Source organism: Podarcis gaigeae, assembly GCF_964106915.1.
Source record: "Podarcis gaigeae genome assembly, chromosome: 4".
In the NCBI taxonomy this organism is placed as follows: domain Eukaryota; kingdom Metazoa; phylum Chordata; class Lepidosauria; order Squamata; family Lacertidae; genus Podarcis; species Podarcis gaigeae.
The window spans coordinates 35571953-35589940 of NC_139677.1; the positions used below are offsets into that span (position 1 = coordinate 35571953).

Consider the following 17988-nt stretch of genomic DNA (forward strand, 5'->3'; position numbering starts at 1 on the left):
ACGGCCGGCAACGCCCTCTGTCGGCGGCAACCTCCCTCCCTTGGCGGCTGAAGCTCCGCTTGCGGCTCCCCATCGACGTCACCAGCCCGCATGGGCATGACGTCATGGTGCAACGCCATGATGTCATGGTGCAGAGCCCGGGCCGCTCAGCAACTTGCAGAGGGGGCGCTGATGCTGGAAACGGACCTTCTTCGTCGTCGTGGTCCCCTCCCGTCCATCTCCGGGGGGCAGAGCCAGGCAGGAGCAACAACCGCTCAACTTTGGACTGCGGGGCTTTTGGTGCCAGAGGGCGCTGAGATCTCAGTTGCAGCAGCAGCAGCAGCTACTGGGGGAGGAGCTCCGTAATTCAGGGCGGATCCCGCGGAGAGATCAGCCGCCGGTTTCAGGAACGCGGAGAAGGAGCCGGGTCGGAGAGGCGCTGGACGTCCTCCTCGGGGTTGGCACCACCACCATTGCCGCCGCCCGGGCATGAGGATGACGGTCGCTGCGGCGGGGGACGGGGGCTCCCCCAATCCAGGCCCCGCGGCGGTGTCGCTGGGTCTCAGTGTGGCCGTGGTCTCCAGCCTGGTGAATGGATCCACGTTTGTGCTGCAAAAGAAAGGGATCGTGCGCGCTAGAGGACGAGGTAGGGGGCGGGCATTCGGGGGGGGGGACACCTCCTACGGGCCTTTTCGCCCCGATCCCTCTTCCTGGACCACGGTTGTGGGTCGGTTATTATTTGCACCCAGGTCCACCTCCTCCCCTCCAGTGTGAAGGTGGGGGGGCGCACCCCATGCTTCAAAACACATCCTCGCCAGCCCCTGTGTTCCTGCCTAGCACCCCACTGCTATTCAGGGGTTCCATGATTTCCCTGCTATCCGATCCTATCTCGTCTAACAGGCATCATGTTCATTAATTCCTATGCTCCATCACACCTAGGAGTTGGGTGTTGGAGGGAGGGGGTGCGGCTGTGTGGGGGCATGAATGTGACCGGGGTGGGGGGGGGGAGAGAGAAATCTCTGTCCAATGCAGTAGCACTGCTCCTTGTCTGCACTCGAAGAAGAGCATCTTTGGAGCCTGTGGGCAGGTTCATGGCCGCTGCAGGCAGTGCCTGAATTTAACCCCGTCGGCTGCCCAGCCCCTCCAGCTACAGTCTTTGCAACTCCGTGGGCTGGGGCGACCCTTTGAGTCCAAATCAGGTTTCTCTTCCAAAAGGAAACTGCTTTGTTGTCAAAGTCACCGTTTGAAAGTTTTATTTTTGTTTTCTAAACTCTGTGAGTTATGGATCCAGGGCATTTACTCCACAGAGGAGTTTAAAGTTTTATCCTCCAGAAAGTGACAATGTTGAGTAAAGAAGCTAAATGTCAGGAGTAGTGGGGAGGAAGTTGTAACCCTGAGGTCCTGCAACTTGCTTAGGCATTAAGTGCTTATGATTTCCTATTTTTTCCTATTTTACAAAGGGGGGGAGGACTGATCTCACCCACTGGACTTGCAAACAATTTGAATGATCATGAATGCAATGTATGGGCGCTGAAGAAAATCCACAGGTGTCTCAGGGGTTGGTATTCAGAGAAGTACTTTTAGAATTTCCAGTGGGATCTCTCTCAATCTCTCTCTCACATACCCACCCACACACCCCACAGGACCATATAGTATATTCCAAACTGCTTTTGAACATCCCATCCATTTTAATAGTGTTTTTCCATGTGGCATGTACGGGCTGCCACAGTTTGAAAAACGGGCGCACCCCCCCCCCCCGTGGGAGAATGTAACTAGTTGCTTCATTCTTTGGATTGTTGCCGTGATAATTAGTTCTCCTACAAGTATAATGAGCATAAAGCTCCTCAGACCAGACTTGAAGAGCACAACTCTTTGCAATTAGCATGCAATTTTTGTGTAACTTAGATTTAGTCATCCAGTGGTTGCTGTATTTTCTTGTGGGAGCACCTGAGGTGAGCAGAAACAATATCCACAAATCAGACACAGGCAGGAGGATGATAACGGGCACGTGGCATTTCTAATATGTAAGCTGTTCCATTCCAGAAACTAGGCCTGAATGGGCATTGTTGCCCTGAGTCTGCCCCCGGTCCTGTTACAAAACCATCTGATTCTGCTACCTAAACAAGACCTTGCTGTAAGACAACATAGGAAATTTCCCTGGTTTCCTGACTGGCGGCTGCTTGTCATCTGTTATATAAAGTTTATATGGGTGTTTGTGATGAATACCTTTAGCGCAAGGGCAGAAAGAAGAATTACCAGGATGACTGGCAGTTCACAGAACAAATTAGATAAAGTAACTCACATGTTTCAAACTATCATGTACAATATGTCCAGTTTAAAAACAATATTGCTCTCTTTTTATGTTAATAGCATGATAGCGACTGAAAGATTGGCAGGGAGTCGAATCTTACCCGAGTTCTTTATGTGATTAGACCTAAGGTGGCAAAAAGTACTAAAATTCACTTTGTTTCATTTCATTGACTTAAGCAACATTAAGCATCAGTGGGTGTCGGAGACCACATTAATAATATTATTTATCAGTAGATTGAACCAAAGTAGGGTATATTTCTACATGCACACATGGTTGCCAGAATTGGGGAACAGTGGGGGTTGATGTGAGGCTGCCAAATGTATTGGCCTTGTCCTGCCTCAGGAAGGCGATTCTCCCAAGTGAGAGTATGCACAGAATTGCAGCCAAGCGGCCCAAATATGTGGAAATAAATGGACTTAAGTCTACTAGTTTGGGGTTGGTTTTTCTGGGATGGGTTTAGACATGTTCAACTCTGCGTAGGATTGGTCTGTTAAGTTGATAAATCAGAGGTGAGGAATCTGTTAGCCTCCAGATATTGTTGGGCTCAAACTCCCATTGGCTATAGCAGGCATGTTCAGTGTTCAGAAGTTTGTAGCCATACCCAGAGGGCCACAGTTTTGCCCATCCTTGTTACAAACAGACTGCAGCATAATAATTGTAGGTCGCTTTTTTTTAACAACAGGGATATAGGAGGGTTTTTTTTAAATACTTGAGTACAGTGGTACCTTGGGTTAAGAACTTAATTCATTCTGGAGGTCTGTTCTTAACATGAAACTGTTCTTAACCTGAAGCACCACTTTAGCTAATGGGGCCTCCTGCTGCCGCTGCACGATTTCTGTTCTCATCCTGAAGTTCTTAACCCGAGGTAATATTTCTGGGTTAGCGGAGTCTGTAACCTGAAGTGTATGTAACCCAAGGTACCGCTGTAACTAGAATTTCCCCCCCCAAAATTGGGTGTGCCTCATAAAACTGTTTCTGATCACTGACTGCTTTAAGAACATATTGTTCCTGATAATGTTAAGCTCAGGGTGTCCTGAAATATAGCAGATTACTTGAACTGCAGCACTATCAGCTGACAGTATGATATAACATGTCTAGTTTTCATTTCCTGCAATCCTCAACTTGTGTTATTAGACTCTCTTGTAAATGTAGTTGAAACGAGAATCAGATGAAAGGTCTGGCTTTTCTGAAGATTCAGTTGGTAGCTCCTGCTACTCTTCTGCATGAGGGGATCCTAAAATAAGCACATGACCTGTTCAGATGTTTGTCTGGATTTTGTTTTTAGAATTGGACACTGATATAATAGGGCCAGCTTTTCCATGAAGAGATAGCCTTTCATTTCGGTGTGGTTTTCGACTTCGAATGTTATATAATGTAATGTACCCCCCCCATCCTTGGCTCAAATGCTGCTCAAAGACTGCTGGGAGAAAAGTTATGTTTCTACTTTCATGTTTACAGAAAGTCACTTCCTGCTCTATTCAAAACCTTAAAAACAAGTTTGCTGGTTCATATGTTTCATCTGAGGCTGGGACAAAACTTATCTATCCCACCCCCCGAAGACCTCAAATACACTCTATTCTTAAACTGCCTTTAAATAAAAGAGAAAACCATCCTTTGTGATGTGGGTTGACATTGGCACAAAAAGGCTAGTTTCCAAAATCTCTTCCTTTGTTTTACAAAATGATGCAGAGTGAGCATCCTTGTATTTAATAGTCACAACACTGAGAATGACACCAGAAGCTCAGGGTTGCTTCTTTTCCCTACAAGTGACCAGGGCTGGGCTGCAATCGTATACCCATATACCTGGGAGTAACCCCCACATACTGTAATAGGACTTACTTCTGAGTAGATGTGTGTAGGCTTGTTAGAATAATAATGTTTTGTATTTTTATACACCAAGTTCTAGTAGGGCCAGTTATTTGATTTGACACAGGCCTGATGTGGAGAAAGGGCAGCATTTTGTGATTTGTAGAGTGTACAGTGGTACCTTGGGTTACATATGCTTCAGGTTACATACGCTTCAGGTTACAGACTCCGCTAACCCAGAAATATTACCTCGGGTTAAGAACTTTGCTTCAGGATGAGAACAGAAATCGTGCTCCAGCGGGGTGGCGGCAGCAGGAGGCCCCATTAGCTAAAGTGGTGCTTCAGGTTAAGAACAGTTTCAGGTTAAGAACAGACCTCCTAAACGAATTAAGTACTTAACCCGAGGTACCACTGTATACAGATAAGGTTTTTGTAATATTGTTGATGTTCTGTTTTCTGATTCTTCTCTTCTCTAGGAACTTCATATCTAACAGACATAGTCTGGTGGTCAGGCACCATTGCAAGTAAGTATACTAACTAATAAATCCTATTCTTATGCGCTAGAGCAGGGGAAAGGTGTTGTGGTGGTGGTTAATTTGTTACCCACCCTTCAGCCTAAGGTCCCAGGAAGGGTTAAAAAGGTAAAGGTAAAGGTATCCCTGCCCGTACGGGCCAGTCTTGACAGAATCTGGGGTTGTGCGCCCATCTCACTCAAGAGGCCAGGGGCCAGCGCTGTCCGGAGACACTTCCGGGTCACGTGGCCAGCGTGACATCGCTACTCTGGCAAGCCAGAGCCGCACACGGAAACGCCGTTTACCTTCCCGCTGGTAAGCGGTCCCTATTTATCTACTTGCACCCGGAGGTGCTTTCGAACTGCTAGGTTGGCAGGCACTGGGACCGAGCAGCGGGAGCGCACCCCGCCGCAGGGATTCGAACCGCCGACCTTTCAATCGGCAAGTCCTAGGCGCTGAGGCTATCCCACAGCGCCACCTGCGTCCCTTTCCCAGGAAGGGTTACAACAATTTAAAATACAACGCTAAAAATAAGTTTAAGAATAGATATCACATATCTCAAAGGCTAAAGAAGCACATCTTCAGCATTCTCTGAAAACAGTGTAAGGATACCCCTCTGTGGGGAGCTAGTTCCACAGCATATGGGCTTCTACAAATTACTCCTTCTCCCAGCCCCACTCTGAGCTTCTGAGGGCAGGGGAACTACAAGAGGGTCCTCTCTGCTGATCCTAAGACCCAAGAGGGTCTGTAGGGAAGGAGGCGGTTTTTCAGATGTTTGGGGCCTGAGTCATTTTGGGCTTTAAACACTATCGTGAGTGCCTTGAATTGGATCCAGAAATGGACTGGCAACCAATGCTGGTGGAATAGATACCATATCATCCTGTACATTCTTAGTCCAGTGTATCTGGAGAGTTCTGCTGATGTTATCTGCCATGCAGGTGCCTTATGTTGCATTCTGCTGGCATGGCAGACCTTCCACCGATTCCTGTGGTCCCTCTCTGCAGTGCTGAGAGTGTTCTGTAAAAGAGTGAACTTAACCTACTTGTATCTTGTCTTGTTTTAAAGGTGCTGTATTTGTGCTAAATACAAAAGCATGGAACTCGTAGCTAGATTGGTGTTCTTTCCCCTCCTATTCTGTTACTATTTGCTCCTTACTTGAAGGTTTTGAGTAACATGTCTTATAAATGGGCACTTTGATTAGCCTGTTGCACATTTTTGATTCTTTCTTTTTTTAATGAAGCCTATTGTGTTACCCCACAGCTAGTCTTTTAAGCATCAAAGGTTTCACATTTTCAAAAGCCTCTGCTGTTTGTAGCGTAACTGAAAACGTTAACCCCTCTGACCTTTATTAGAATGCTCAAATTTTAATCATCGTCATCTTCTATATTAATAAGGTAATAATAATATTTTGCCAAATATAGAGCAGCTATCCAGGACTGTTGAGGCCACTTCTGTGGTTTTAGAGATCAAAAAATCTGCTTAGTTCTGTCCTCTGTCAGCAGAAAATCCTCAACAACTCAGTTTGAGGTAGCTGAAAGTGAATCGTGTCATACACAAGAAATTTATTTATTTACATGTTCACTACGTTTAATATCTTGTCTTTCCTCCAGTCACCTCTAGGTGGCACACATGGTTCTCCACCTTCATTGTATTCTCACAAAGCACTGTGAAGTAGGTTAGATTGAGAGATGGTGGCTGGCCCAAGGTCTGTAGAATGATGAGGTCAGGTAAGCAGAGACACGGGGACTGACCCGGGGTCACCCAGTGGGGATTTGAACCCTGGTCTCCTAGGTTCTAGTCCAACATTCAAACCACTGCACCATACTGCCTCACAATTCATACCCTCTAGTTTAACATAACTGATTTCTCCACCATGTTTGTCAGGGCATACATGGCCAGGCAAAAGCAAACAATCCAACAAACCAGAGGTTGGTGTGTTCAGATATCTGCTATAGGATTTCTGGTTAATTATTACTATTAGCATTATTACATTAGGTGAAGAACAATACTGGCTCAATCCATTGCAACACTACAGTGCCAGTAAATACAAAGTTCAGCAACAATAGTAAGCCTTGCTGTTAGAACTGATTCACACAAACCCCTTTCAGCTGTCCCCCCCCCAAAAAAAAAAATTGGTGCACCTGATATTAAAGAAAGAAACCTCAGAAGCATTTGTGTGAGTCAGCCTTTGGGCATGAGATATGAAGGAGAAGCAAGCCCTGAGAATTAAGGTGGGACGCTGATAACGGTTAGAAGCACAAATACCTTATATAAGTGACATTCATAGTCAGTCAGGCTAGAAAATGATTGGCATAGTTGACTGCTAATGTTAGGATTAGGTAATACATTTTGAATTTTTCCACCTCACTGGTTTTCCATAGGGACACACCTTGCAGACTCATCACCAATTTTTTTCTTTAAAAGGTTTTGATTTTGCCGTTGCCACTTTTTGGAAAGAGACTTGGCATTGCAGTTTCCAGCCCCTAGAGAGCATCAGCCAGCTTTTGTTGTCGGGAGACAACAAGACTGTCGACAAGGAAAGGGAATTCAAGGCTTCTTAGACATGAGTTGCCAGTAAGAGGGGAGATGCTGCACTCTCTAGAAGGCTATCTCCCTTGATAACTATAGTCATATTCCTGCTTTCCAGACCTGTTTCCACTGCTGGTGGTGAGAGTGAAAGGGAAGAGGTTGAGAAGGAAGTCCCTTCTACAGTACCACTCATTGTCCAGAACTGTTTATCTAACAGGCATTGTTTCTAAGATACAACCAAGCATTTGCATCTCCCCCCCCCCCCCCACGCACTCTTACACTTCCGGCCCAATTGCCTTCTAAATTCTGCCTGCGGACGATCCAGGAATCAGTGTGTTTTTACATGAGTAGAATGTGTCCTTTTATTTAAAATGCATCTCTGGGTTATTTGTGGGGCCTGCCTGGTGTTTTTACATGAGCAGAATGTGTGCTTTTATTTAAAATGCATCTCTGGGTTATTTGTGGGACATAGGAATTTGTTCATTTCCCCCCCCAAAAAAAAATAGTCTGGCCCCCAACAAGGTCTGAGGGACAGTGGACCGGCCCCCTACTGAAAACGTTTGCTGACCCTATGGTATTAGCTCCAGGGAAAGCCTGCAGTCAGGGTGAAAACAGGAGACACATCTGTCAACCTACCAGGAGCTCAATTACCCTGTGTTTTTCTGACAACTCATGACTGCAAAAACAGGGGAATGGTTTTTTTCCCCAGCATCTGGAAGTCCACAGACGTTTCATGACCGATGAACAGCATTCGGCTTGCTCATCCACAAGCTGTGTAAGCCTACCTCAGAGAAACACCACAGTGTTTCTAGCAACCTGCATGAAGTGTACACGTTGGACCTTACTTGGAGGGATCTGCTGCCACTGCCTCTTCCCTCAGGCAGATTTTTCAAGAGTCTATTTTATAATTTTAAAAAATGCATGGCGGCAAGAAATACATAAACAACCCCTAATCTCAAATGGTTCCTAAAACCCATTGCCTGAAGCTACCACCTCACCTTACTTCATTGCAATACCACACCTGTAAGTCAGGCCCCAGCTTGTGAATATTTAATCCGGTCACTGGTCAATGAAAGTTCAGCAGACCTCATTTTTTTTTAGATTAGAGATGTCAGAAGTGAGATGATTTAGGTACAGAGAAATACTCCCGCTTTCATTCTCTTTCATTCTACTACTGCAACCATTCTCTCTGTACCTAAAATCAACTTGACATAGAAAACACTAGGCCAACACTTCCCCCGCCCCCACAGATCAGTGTGGACTATATGGGTCTTTATTCATATGCACATAATAATATACATATAAGAGCTTAGTGGGAGACCAGACTGTCTGCAGGCATATCCTCTCATATAAATATGAAATGTGGTTGATATGTTTTGCTGAGTACATGAATTATGTTGCCATTGTCATAAGACCCAGCCTCTCATGGAGATCTTCCTTTTGTGTCAAAGTGTGCCTTCCTCACCATGTCTTCTTCACTCTTTCATTACTGTGCGCTTCTGTGGGAACCTAGAACATGCCCATATGGTGTGAGACAAAGATATGTTTTCTCTTTAGACATGGAAAAATGCACAAGAACAGACTAAGTAGTCTTGGTATGCAAGCTATGCAGATGTTGTGTCCTTTTCTGTAGCCTAAACATTGGAGTTATTATAGTAGATTCCTAGCATCCTAACATCTGGTTATTTTCTTGGCATTCTTTTTGTCTACCTGTTTGCATTCTTCTGTTTCTCCTGTATATACACTTGCCTTAATTAAGAACATGCCCCAGTTTTGCCTCATGTTTCAAATGTCCTAGCCGTACAGAACCACCTTCACATTTAGCTGTGTGCTACCAAAAGTTGAGGTTTTTTGACAGGGGAATTGGCCCCAGTGCATCCTTAACTTCCCTATGGCTAAATTATAGTAAGATGATGATGATGATGATGATGATGATGATGATGATAATAATAATAATAATAATAATAATAATAATAATTTATTACTTATACCCCGCCTATCTGGCTGGATTTCCCCAGCCACTCTGAGCAGCTTCCAACAAGAGATTAAAAATACATTAAATACATTAAAACAGTCATAAAAAAAAACTTTCCTAAACAGGGCTGCCTTCAGAAATAATAATAATAGTTCCTTAATATAAAATGTAGCTAGCATGTTCATGTTCCTGTGCTTGTTAATTAAAAGTCCTCCCACACGGGATCTGTATTTCTGAAGCATGATTGGGCTGTGATTATTTTTGCCAACTGGTAGTTATTCTTATTGCAAATGTATGTGTTTATTTGTTTCAATTATATCCCTCCATTCCTCCAAAGAAAGGCAGCATACATTTCAGGTTGGAGAGGCTGAAAGAGATTGACTGGTCTGAGGGCATCCAGTGAGTTTTATTGCTTTGTGATGATAGAGACATGGGTTTTCCTAGTCTGATGCTCTAAGGCTCAGGGAAGTTTTTTAACACACAATGTTTTATTGTGTTTTTAACATTTTGTTGGGAGCAACCCAGTCAGATGGGCAGCATATTATTATCATTATTAGCAACTACCCCATACTAAGTTTCAGAATGTTAAGATCTGTAGTTTTTTTAAAGTGAATAGCTGGAAAATTCTGATTTTTACTCAGCAGCACAATACCGCTGAAGTTAGTCCCGCTGAGTTCAATGCTTACTTTCATGTAAACGGATATAGGATTGCAGCATGATGCAGATGTTTCCCAGAAGGCAGAACAGTAAAGTGTAACATTGTCATTGATCAGAATTCTGACGTAAGCAGCAGCCTGTTTTGTTTTGCCAATGACACATTTGCATTTCTTTTCCACAGTGGCGCTTGGCCAAATCGGGAATTTCTTAGCCTACACTGCAGTTCCTACTGTTCTGGTGACTCCTCTTGGAGCCCTTGGGGTTCCATTTGGGTAAGGATTTTGTTTATTTTGAAGTTTATACAGATATAAATGCCTGTATATAGAGTTCATATCTGAATACCAGCAAGAAATGACAATGAATCGGGTATTGGCCGCAGTTCAGTACGGTGTGCCATGTCTATTCTACTAATTCAGGCTTTGCCAGCCTCCAGATGTTTTGAATTACAACTCCACTCAACTGGGGGCGGGGAGAAAGAGAAAGAAATCAGAAGTCCTGTTGTGCAAGCAGAATTCCATTGCTCAAGAAGGCACAGGTCAAATGCGTAAAGGATGAAACTTGTGGGTCTTCAGTTGTGGGTCTTCAGTTTTAACTCTCCAGACTTACCCAAAGAAAATGAAGCACATGGGGCACAATCTTGCCAAACATAATCACTTTTTAAAATGGCATTTATTTCAATAAGTGAGAGTTCAGCACATACTTTCATCTCATCCTTTGAAAGTAAAAAGGTAAAGGGACCCCTGACCATTAGGTCCAGTCGTGACCAACTCTGGGGTTGCAGCGCTCATCTCGATTTATTGGCCGAGGGAGCCGGCGCAGCTTCCGGGTCATGTGGCCAGCATGACTAAGCCGCTTCTGGCAAACCAGAGCAGCGCATGGAAACACCATTTACCTTCCCGCTGGAGCGGTACCTATTTATCTACTTGCACTTTGACGTGCTTTTGAACTGCTAGGTTGACAGGAGCAAGGAGCTCACCCCGTTGCGGGGATTCGAACCGCCAACTTTCTGATCGGCAAGTCCTAGGCTCTGTGATTTAACCCACAGCGCCACCCGCGAGACTCAAATGTGCTGCTTTTAATCTGGATCACGTGTTCTATCCATCCTCAAAGATCCAACATAGAATGACTAGACACAGGGCTTTTTTTCAGCCAGAACTCAGTTCCAGCACCTCTCAGGTGGGTGCCGTTGCCATTCTAAGAGGGAGGTGAGCTCCAGGACCAATTTTCCAGAAAAATAGCACTGACTAGACTTATACTCACACGATAAGCTTCTCCTTTCTCTTCTCTCCCCCCACAGTCTCCATGCACCTCAAAAATCTGCTCAAGGGTTGAGGGACTGTCCAGAGCAGATTTTGAGGACACACAGTGAAATGGAGAAGGGAAAAGAGAAATGAGAAGTTACATTGCCCAAACAGATTGACAGGGCTGCTCTCTTATGTCCTTGCCTGATCACTATTTGGGGGAGTCCTTGTTAGTGACCCCGTATGGCTCAGATGCATGGCTCACATCCACCAGGAGCTGTGGTTAGTATTGTGTGCCAATTTTTAAGGAACTCCCTTTCAGCTGAGATCAAAAGATCCCCCTCCGTGTCAAATATCTGATGCTTACTAAAGACATTTCTATTCCATTTTAACTGAATTCTGATTTTATGGTTTTGACTAATTTTTTAGTTTTACTCTATTGAGCTTTTGCACTCCACTTAGAGCTGATTGTAATTAAATGGTATATAAATTGTCAACATAAATAACTGAGTGCTGCCAAATATTTTTAGTGGGTTTGGCAAAAGGTGATATCGGTTGATTCAATATACGTTATTTGGGTTATTCATCTGCTTGAGAGTCTCCTATTGTTTTCCTTTTAAAAAAAATAAATAATGGCTTACCCTCTGGAACTGAGTGAAGGAAATATACACACCCTACATGCATTTTCCAGGGAAGACTCCATAAAATTATGTTTTGTGGTCATCCAAAAGTGTGACAGGGAAGTGTCTTCTTCCCATTTTGTCCTCCCACCTGCCAAACCAAGGTCAAATGTTAAAACTGATCCCTTATCTCCACATTCAGAGACAGATAAACCACTTTGAACAAACAAATCCTTCTGGCCTTGCCAAAAAAGGTGGAGGATAAAGGGTAATGACTTACCTTAGAATTAAATTAACAGTATTGAAAGTTTGAATAAAATGTTCTTTTTCTTTGGTTCTCTTCTTTGAAAGATCCATTTTAGCTTCCTACTTACTGAAAGAAAAACTCAACATTCTTGGCAAGCTGGGCTGTCTGCTGAGCTGTGCAGGTTCTGTTGTTCTCATAATCCATTCTCCGAAGTCTGAAAGTGTCACCACACAGGCCGAACTTGAAGAGAAGCTCACAAATCCAGGTATTTGCCAACTCAGTCTTGAGTCTCAATAACTGTGTCAGTTTCACAGAACAAAAAAACACAGTGTAAGTTGGTCCAACATGAGGTATCGCCTCATTTGCACTTGTTGCCAAGCAGTTTTGCACTGTGAAAAAGATGTTGTATCTTAATGTAATGTAATGACTGCAGTTGAATTGCTCCACAATCCTAAACGTGTTTACTCAGAAGCAAGTTGCGTTGAATTCAGCTAGTTGTTTCTTGGTAAGAGAACATTTGTGGCTGTGACTGCAGGAAAATGTTGGAAGCATAATAAGACAAGCCAGTTTGCTTTTTTTGATAGGAACTGTTTATCTGCTTAAGTTCTTGGTATGCTTCAGTGCATTATTAAAGGAGAAATTAGCTGCAGCCCTGCAGAATTGAAGCCAGTGGAATTTAACCAACCTAATTACACAAGTCTGTAGCAACTATCAGTGTATTAGTTTTTTAAAAACAAACCAACAGTTTTTTTATTAGAAGGCTGTGCATTAAAGTAATAGGCAATTATTTTAGGTATAAGTACTATGGGATGTATTCCTTTGGGGAAATTTTGATCTGTTTTATATACTCTTCATACAAGCTTTTAACCCAAGAAATAGGTGACAGAACAGAAGAAAACATACACTATATTCCTTCAAAGCTGATTCCAGTTTTCTGTTCTGACTACGAGCATATGGCATAGGCATGTTGTAAACATGAAAAAAATGTCCTTTGTAAAATTGCCTTTATTTAGAAATTTACCGTGCTGCCATTCTGTTTTTTTTGTTTTTGTTTTTCAGTGTTCGTGGGTTACCTCTGCATTGTCCTTCTCATGCTCCTCCTGCTTATCTTTTGGATTGCACCTGCTCACGGACCCACCAATATTATGGTTTACATCAGCATTTGCTCATTGCTAGGAAGCTTCACAGTGCCCAGTACAAAAGGCATTGGACTAGCTGCTCAAGATATCTTTCACAATAACCCATCGAGTCAAAGAGCACTGTACCTCTGTTTGGTCCTGCTGGCAGTACTAGGATGTAGCATCATAATTCAGTTCAGGTACATCAATAAGGCTCTGGAATGCTTCGACTCCTCAGTGTTTGGTGCCATCTACTATGTAGTGTTCACCACTCTGGTCTTGCTGGCCTCAGCCATCCTGTTCAGAGAGTGGAGTAATGTTGGAGTGGTGGATTTTTTGGGGATGGCTTGTGGATTCACCACTGTATCTATTGGAATTGTTCTCATACAAGTCTTCAAGGAGTTCAATTTCAGTATTGGGGATTTAAATAAGCCCAATACGAAGACTGATTAATACCATGATATCAAAAGGGACTGGATGACCCAGAAAATAATAAAAGCCTTTCCACTTCTAGGCTATGGGAATGACAGAGACTTTGATTTCTAAGCCCAGAGAACAACAGAGCCTTTCATTCCTTGTTGGAATATGTGAAATGAATTGGTGTTCTCAATCCAGTTTCTCTAGAACTAACTGTTACCATGCTTCAACTATCTAAATGGTATTAAAATGGAATACTCTTATACCCCTCACGACAGGTGGGTAAGAACTGCATCAGTGCAAAAGCTGATGTATTTCTTCACCCTAGAAAGGTGATGTATACAGTGAAGGTGGAAGTGTTCTGGAAGTTTTCAAAATGTCTTCCTGAAACATGGTTGTGAATAAATTAAATCCAGATTCTGTGCTCCATTGGGCAGGTGTAATGAATGATAAGCTGTCCCTTTGAAAAATGTAGATACACTTCAGAAATTTAGATTGGATTCCCCCCCCCCCCCAATATCTCTTTCGTTAGGTCACAAAAATTATTTTTCTCACAGTTTTATTTGAGGGTTCTTTAAATCCATGTTTCAGAATCTGTACACTGGTAAATTTCCTTCCCTCACTGACTTTCTCTGTAATCTGGAATGGCGCTGAAGAGCTCATAATTAAGTCCAAGAAACAGAGCAGTGTATTTGTCTCTCAAAATATTTTCTTACCAGGACATAGTTGCTCACACTTAAGTAAATACAGCAGTCGGTTTACAGATACGCCTTTTTGTTCACAGTAAGCATTTGAAGTGCATTAACACATTACATGAATTCAGGAACTTTTAATAATCAACAGACAAGAATGTGAGGATCATGGCAGATTGTAACCACTTTTCTACTTTTTTTTTGGTTGGTCATTTGTAAATAGTTGGAAAGTACTTCAGTGCCTTTTGCATTCTAAAAAGGACCACATAATTTGAATGAAGGTGTGTCTTGAAAACCTCTATGGGGCAGTTCATTTTCCCCTATCATTTGGCAGTCTTCATTGCTTACAAACATGCAAAGTGGTCAGAAACGGCAGCACAATTTCATATATACTTTAGAGTCTGAATTTATAACTGAGGTGACTGTGTGGTAACTTCCATGCACCTCCTGCTGTGTGTGAGTTCTGAAGAGAGGTGTTCTAAAATTGCCCATTCACAGCCTTCCAGGTTTTTTTTTCTAACCAAGTAAACTACTTCATAACACAGGTTATGAAGTCAGGTTTTAAACTGGCACTTTTAAGGGCAAAAACAAGGTTGTGGTTAAGTGATTCTGTAAGAGGAAAGAAAAATGTTCAATTCCAGTCAAGGTAAGGTTAGGCCATTAGCCTAAGTAACTCTTCAGTCATTCATCCATAAGGCAGAGCCTGGATATTGCTGGAAAACAGTTCAGATTTGCTTGAGACACACAACTCTCTCATTTTAGCAAAACGACCAGCTAATTTGGTATACCCAATTCAGATATTAAGAATTTACTTTGCTATATGCACCTTCAGATTTCATTTTAACAGCTTCAGGGTATTTGAATATATATTAGTAATTAATTTGAACACATTTGACATCATCCATAGAAATATATTTTTCCTATCAGTTCCAAAGATACATAACATAGGTATTGGAGCATTGATCCAAATATGCACACCTTTTCCTAAGTATGCATTACTTTTAAAATTCAGTGAACTTGGAAGTTCAGTTTTTGTATTCACAAAGCAAATAAGGAATCAATGAATTCAGATTCCAGCTTCAACCTCATTAAAAGCCACTCCTGTCCTGGCAATAATGTTACTTACCCTGCGGGGTGCAAGTTAAACAACAAAGTTAAACAACTGCAGCATAGAGAGTTGTCGGTGTTCTACATTAACACAAATAATCAGTGCACAAGTTCTGCAATTCTTGTAAGGTTTGTCTGGAAAATTACAAATGGGATGCCAGTTTCTAAATTGAATTTGATAAAATAAAAGGGCATTTCTCATGTTGCCTGAGAGTTTATACAAGAGATGTATACTGTTAATGTTTGGATTACCCATAGGTATCTCTTTCACCATGTCTACTCATGTTGGAGTAGATAAATATAAGCCACTTTAAATGTGATGGTGGTCACCAGTCGTGACTTGTGAAAAGACCCTTAATCAGGGGTCCACAAATGTTGTGTTGGCTTGTATGGTGGTAATCACCAAAACCCTTCCCAAAATCTCCTGACATGAACAGAAGGCTTGGGAAAGAAGCAAGATCTTCTCCTATTTTTGTAGGATATGGAGAAAGTAAGAAACATTGGGATTCTCCCCCATTGCTTGGAATGGAATCCTAATGTTTCTTACCTACTTCAGAAGTGCAATTGGGGTCTTATTGGCGCACCATGTGTCCTGCTCACCAGAGGACACTTGTCTGAGAAGGGTGGATTTATGGATGACTGCCCTTAATCAGTATTCATAAAGTTTAGGTATTAGTTTTGTGTGGAAGCTTGCTGTTTGTGATGGTAAGTTTCTGGAGGGAATCATTCCATGGCACTGTATTTGTTAAACAAGGTGTGCTTGACATTTAAAGTTTTTAAAAGAAAATCGTTGAGATGTTGTAATTCTTTTCTTGTTTTTTAAAAAATATATATCAGAGATTAAATCACAGTTGTTTATTTTTTTTCTAGCCTTTGACTTATGATGACCTCAGTTTAGTTTTCCTTAATGTAGGTAGGCACACGGCTAGGAGTGTTATCTCAGTCTAGAAATTAGAGCAAACGCTCGTGTGCATTATTGTTCTCTACGAAAAAGTGCCTAACCAAGTATGCACATTAAAATCCTATACAAAGGTATTCTTGACTGAAAGAGCCATTGTCTGTCTAGGCCTGGGATGCCTAATGGGGGGAAGGTTGACTGTCTTCCCAATAATGTTTCAGGGGCAGAAATCTATTTTGCCACCCAAACATACCCTGTCAGGCTCCATAATAAAGATTATGCCATCTGGAAGGAAGCTCTTTACAATTATGGAGAGTGTATGTTTGTGTGCTCAAGCATAATAAAGACAAATATATATATATATATATATGCTTATGTATAACATACCGTATTTTTTGCTCTATAAGACTCACTTTTTCCCTCCTAAAAAGTAAGGGGAAATGTGTGTGTGTGTGTGTCTTATGAAGCGAATGCAGGTTGCGCAGCTATACCAGAAGCCAGAACAGCAAGAGGGATTGCTGCTTTAACCGCACAGCGATCCCTCTTGCTGTTTTGGCTTCTGAGATTCAGAATATTTTTTTCCTTGTTTTCCTCCTCCAAAAACTAGGTGCGTCTTGTGGTCTGGTGCGTCTTATAGAGCGAAAAATACGGTACATGCTGCAGACAAATCCGAGAGAGATGTAGCGTTAAAGTATGATATTTCTCTCATTCTTGCAACTTAAAAAAAAAACATTTTTGCTTTCCTTAAGAGTGTACATATACTTGATTTACCACCCCTTGATTTTAAAAGGGAATGGCTGACAGGTAAAAAAGACCATGGAGCCTGCCAGCTGGCCATCCCTTGTCTGGGCAGTAGAGCATGGCAAGTCCATCTGAAGCCATTTGTGGTGCTGTCACCTTTCTGCAATGCACCCACTCTTTGCTTGTGACACTTTTTGAACTGACTTATGTAGGTTGATTTCTGATATATGGGCCTTGTTTTTAGGTGCACTGACTAGCAGGAATAGAATAACGTTCTGACATATTTTTAGCGGCCTTGCACATAATTTATATCTTGGCATTTGACATTCTGAATGGCAAATAGATGCATTTATTTTTGTTACTCTGATCAGCTGATAGTTTTCCCTTACATTTTGTTTTTGTTACCCTGTCTAAAGGTCAGTTTTCCTGAATTCCGGGTGTAAAATAATCAACAGTAATAGTAATGCTAGCAACAGTACTTTCCTTCCATTCCCTGATCTTCCTCTGCTGTTACTACTTTGGTTGTTTGTGTGTTTTAAGTTCCTTACCGTACTGTATTGATTGGTGTCCCATACTGGGAAATAAATATGCAGTTATCTCCTCAATTTCAGTCTTCCTCTAACTTCGACATGCACTTTCTAGGTTGTTGCCTAGTTTGTACACATTGATTGTACAGGAACCTAGGCACTTAAAACATTTTCATAAGCTTGGGCTCTAATTATTTTAAGTGGGAAGGGCAGTGCGCTATAGTTGAGCATGCTCTAAAGGCATTTCATAGCGTATTTATGAAGTATGATAATGATGTACAGAAGACACTTAATTCTTTTGAGAAACATGATGTAGGATTTACATATTTATCCCCTGCTTTATTGACTTGAAGTCTAATAGTAACAAACCTTTCTGATGAAGCCAAAAAAACATTTTTGTAATATCCTAAATACAACACAATATTATATGTGTGTTTTTTAAAAGCAAACCAAGGTTGCAACTCACAGCCTGCTTAAACAGGAACACTTTTTTTGTAGACTTTGGGCACAATCCACTAACAAATACTTAGAAGCTCGATAGAGCAACCCCAGAAATAGTTAGAACAAAGACTGCAATTCTTACTTGGACTAGGGAGCAAGCATCAATAAAG

The 17988-nt window shown here is 42.2% G+C and overlaps 1 protein-coding gene and 1 long non-coding RNA gene across 3 annotated transcripts; one reads left to right on the top strand and one right to left on the bottom strand.

Annotated features, from left to right (window-relative positions):
- Positions 1–84: 84 nt before the first annotated feature.
- NIPA1 (NIPA magnesium transporter 1) lies at positions 85–16051 on the top strand. The gene is made up of 5 exons (XM_083734556.1): positions 85–625; positions 4573–4620; positions 9951–10041; positions 11982–12142; positions 12937–16051. The coding sequence occupies exons 1-5, from the start codon at positions 469–471 to the stop codon at positions 13446–13448; spliced, it is 969 nt and encodes a 322-aa protein (XP_083590682.1). The 5' UTR covers positions 85–468; the 3' UTR covers positions 13449–16051.
- On the bottom strand, positions 10050–12043 carry LOC310842549. 2 transcript variants are annotated; one of them, XR_014563198.1, is made up of 4 exons: positions 11911–12043; positions 11684–11781; positions 11030–11105; positions 10050–10228 (listed from the first exon to the last, which is right to left on the bottom strand). It is a non-coding gene; the product is annotated as an uncharacterized lncRNA (long non-coding RNA). The 2 variants fall into 2 exon arrangements; XR_014563199.1 differs by having other exon boundaries at positions 11684–11971.
- Positions 16052–17988: the final 1937 nt, after the last annotated feature.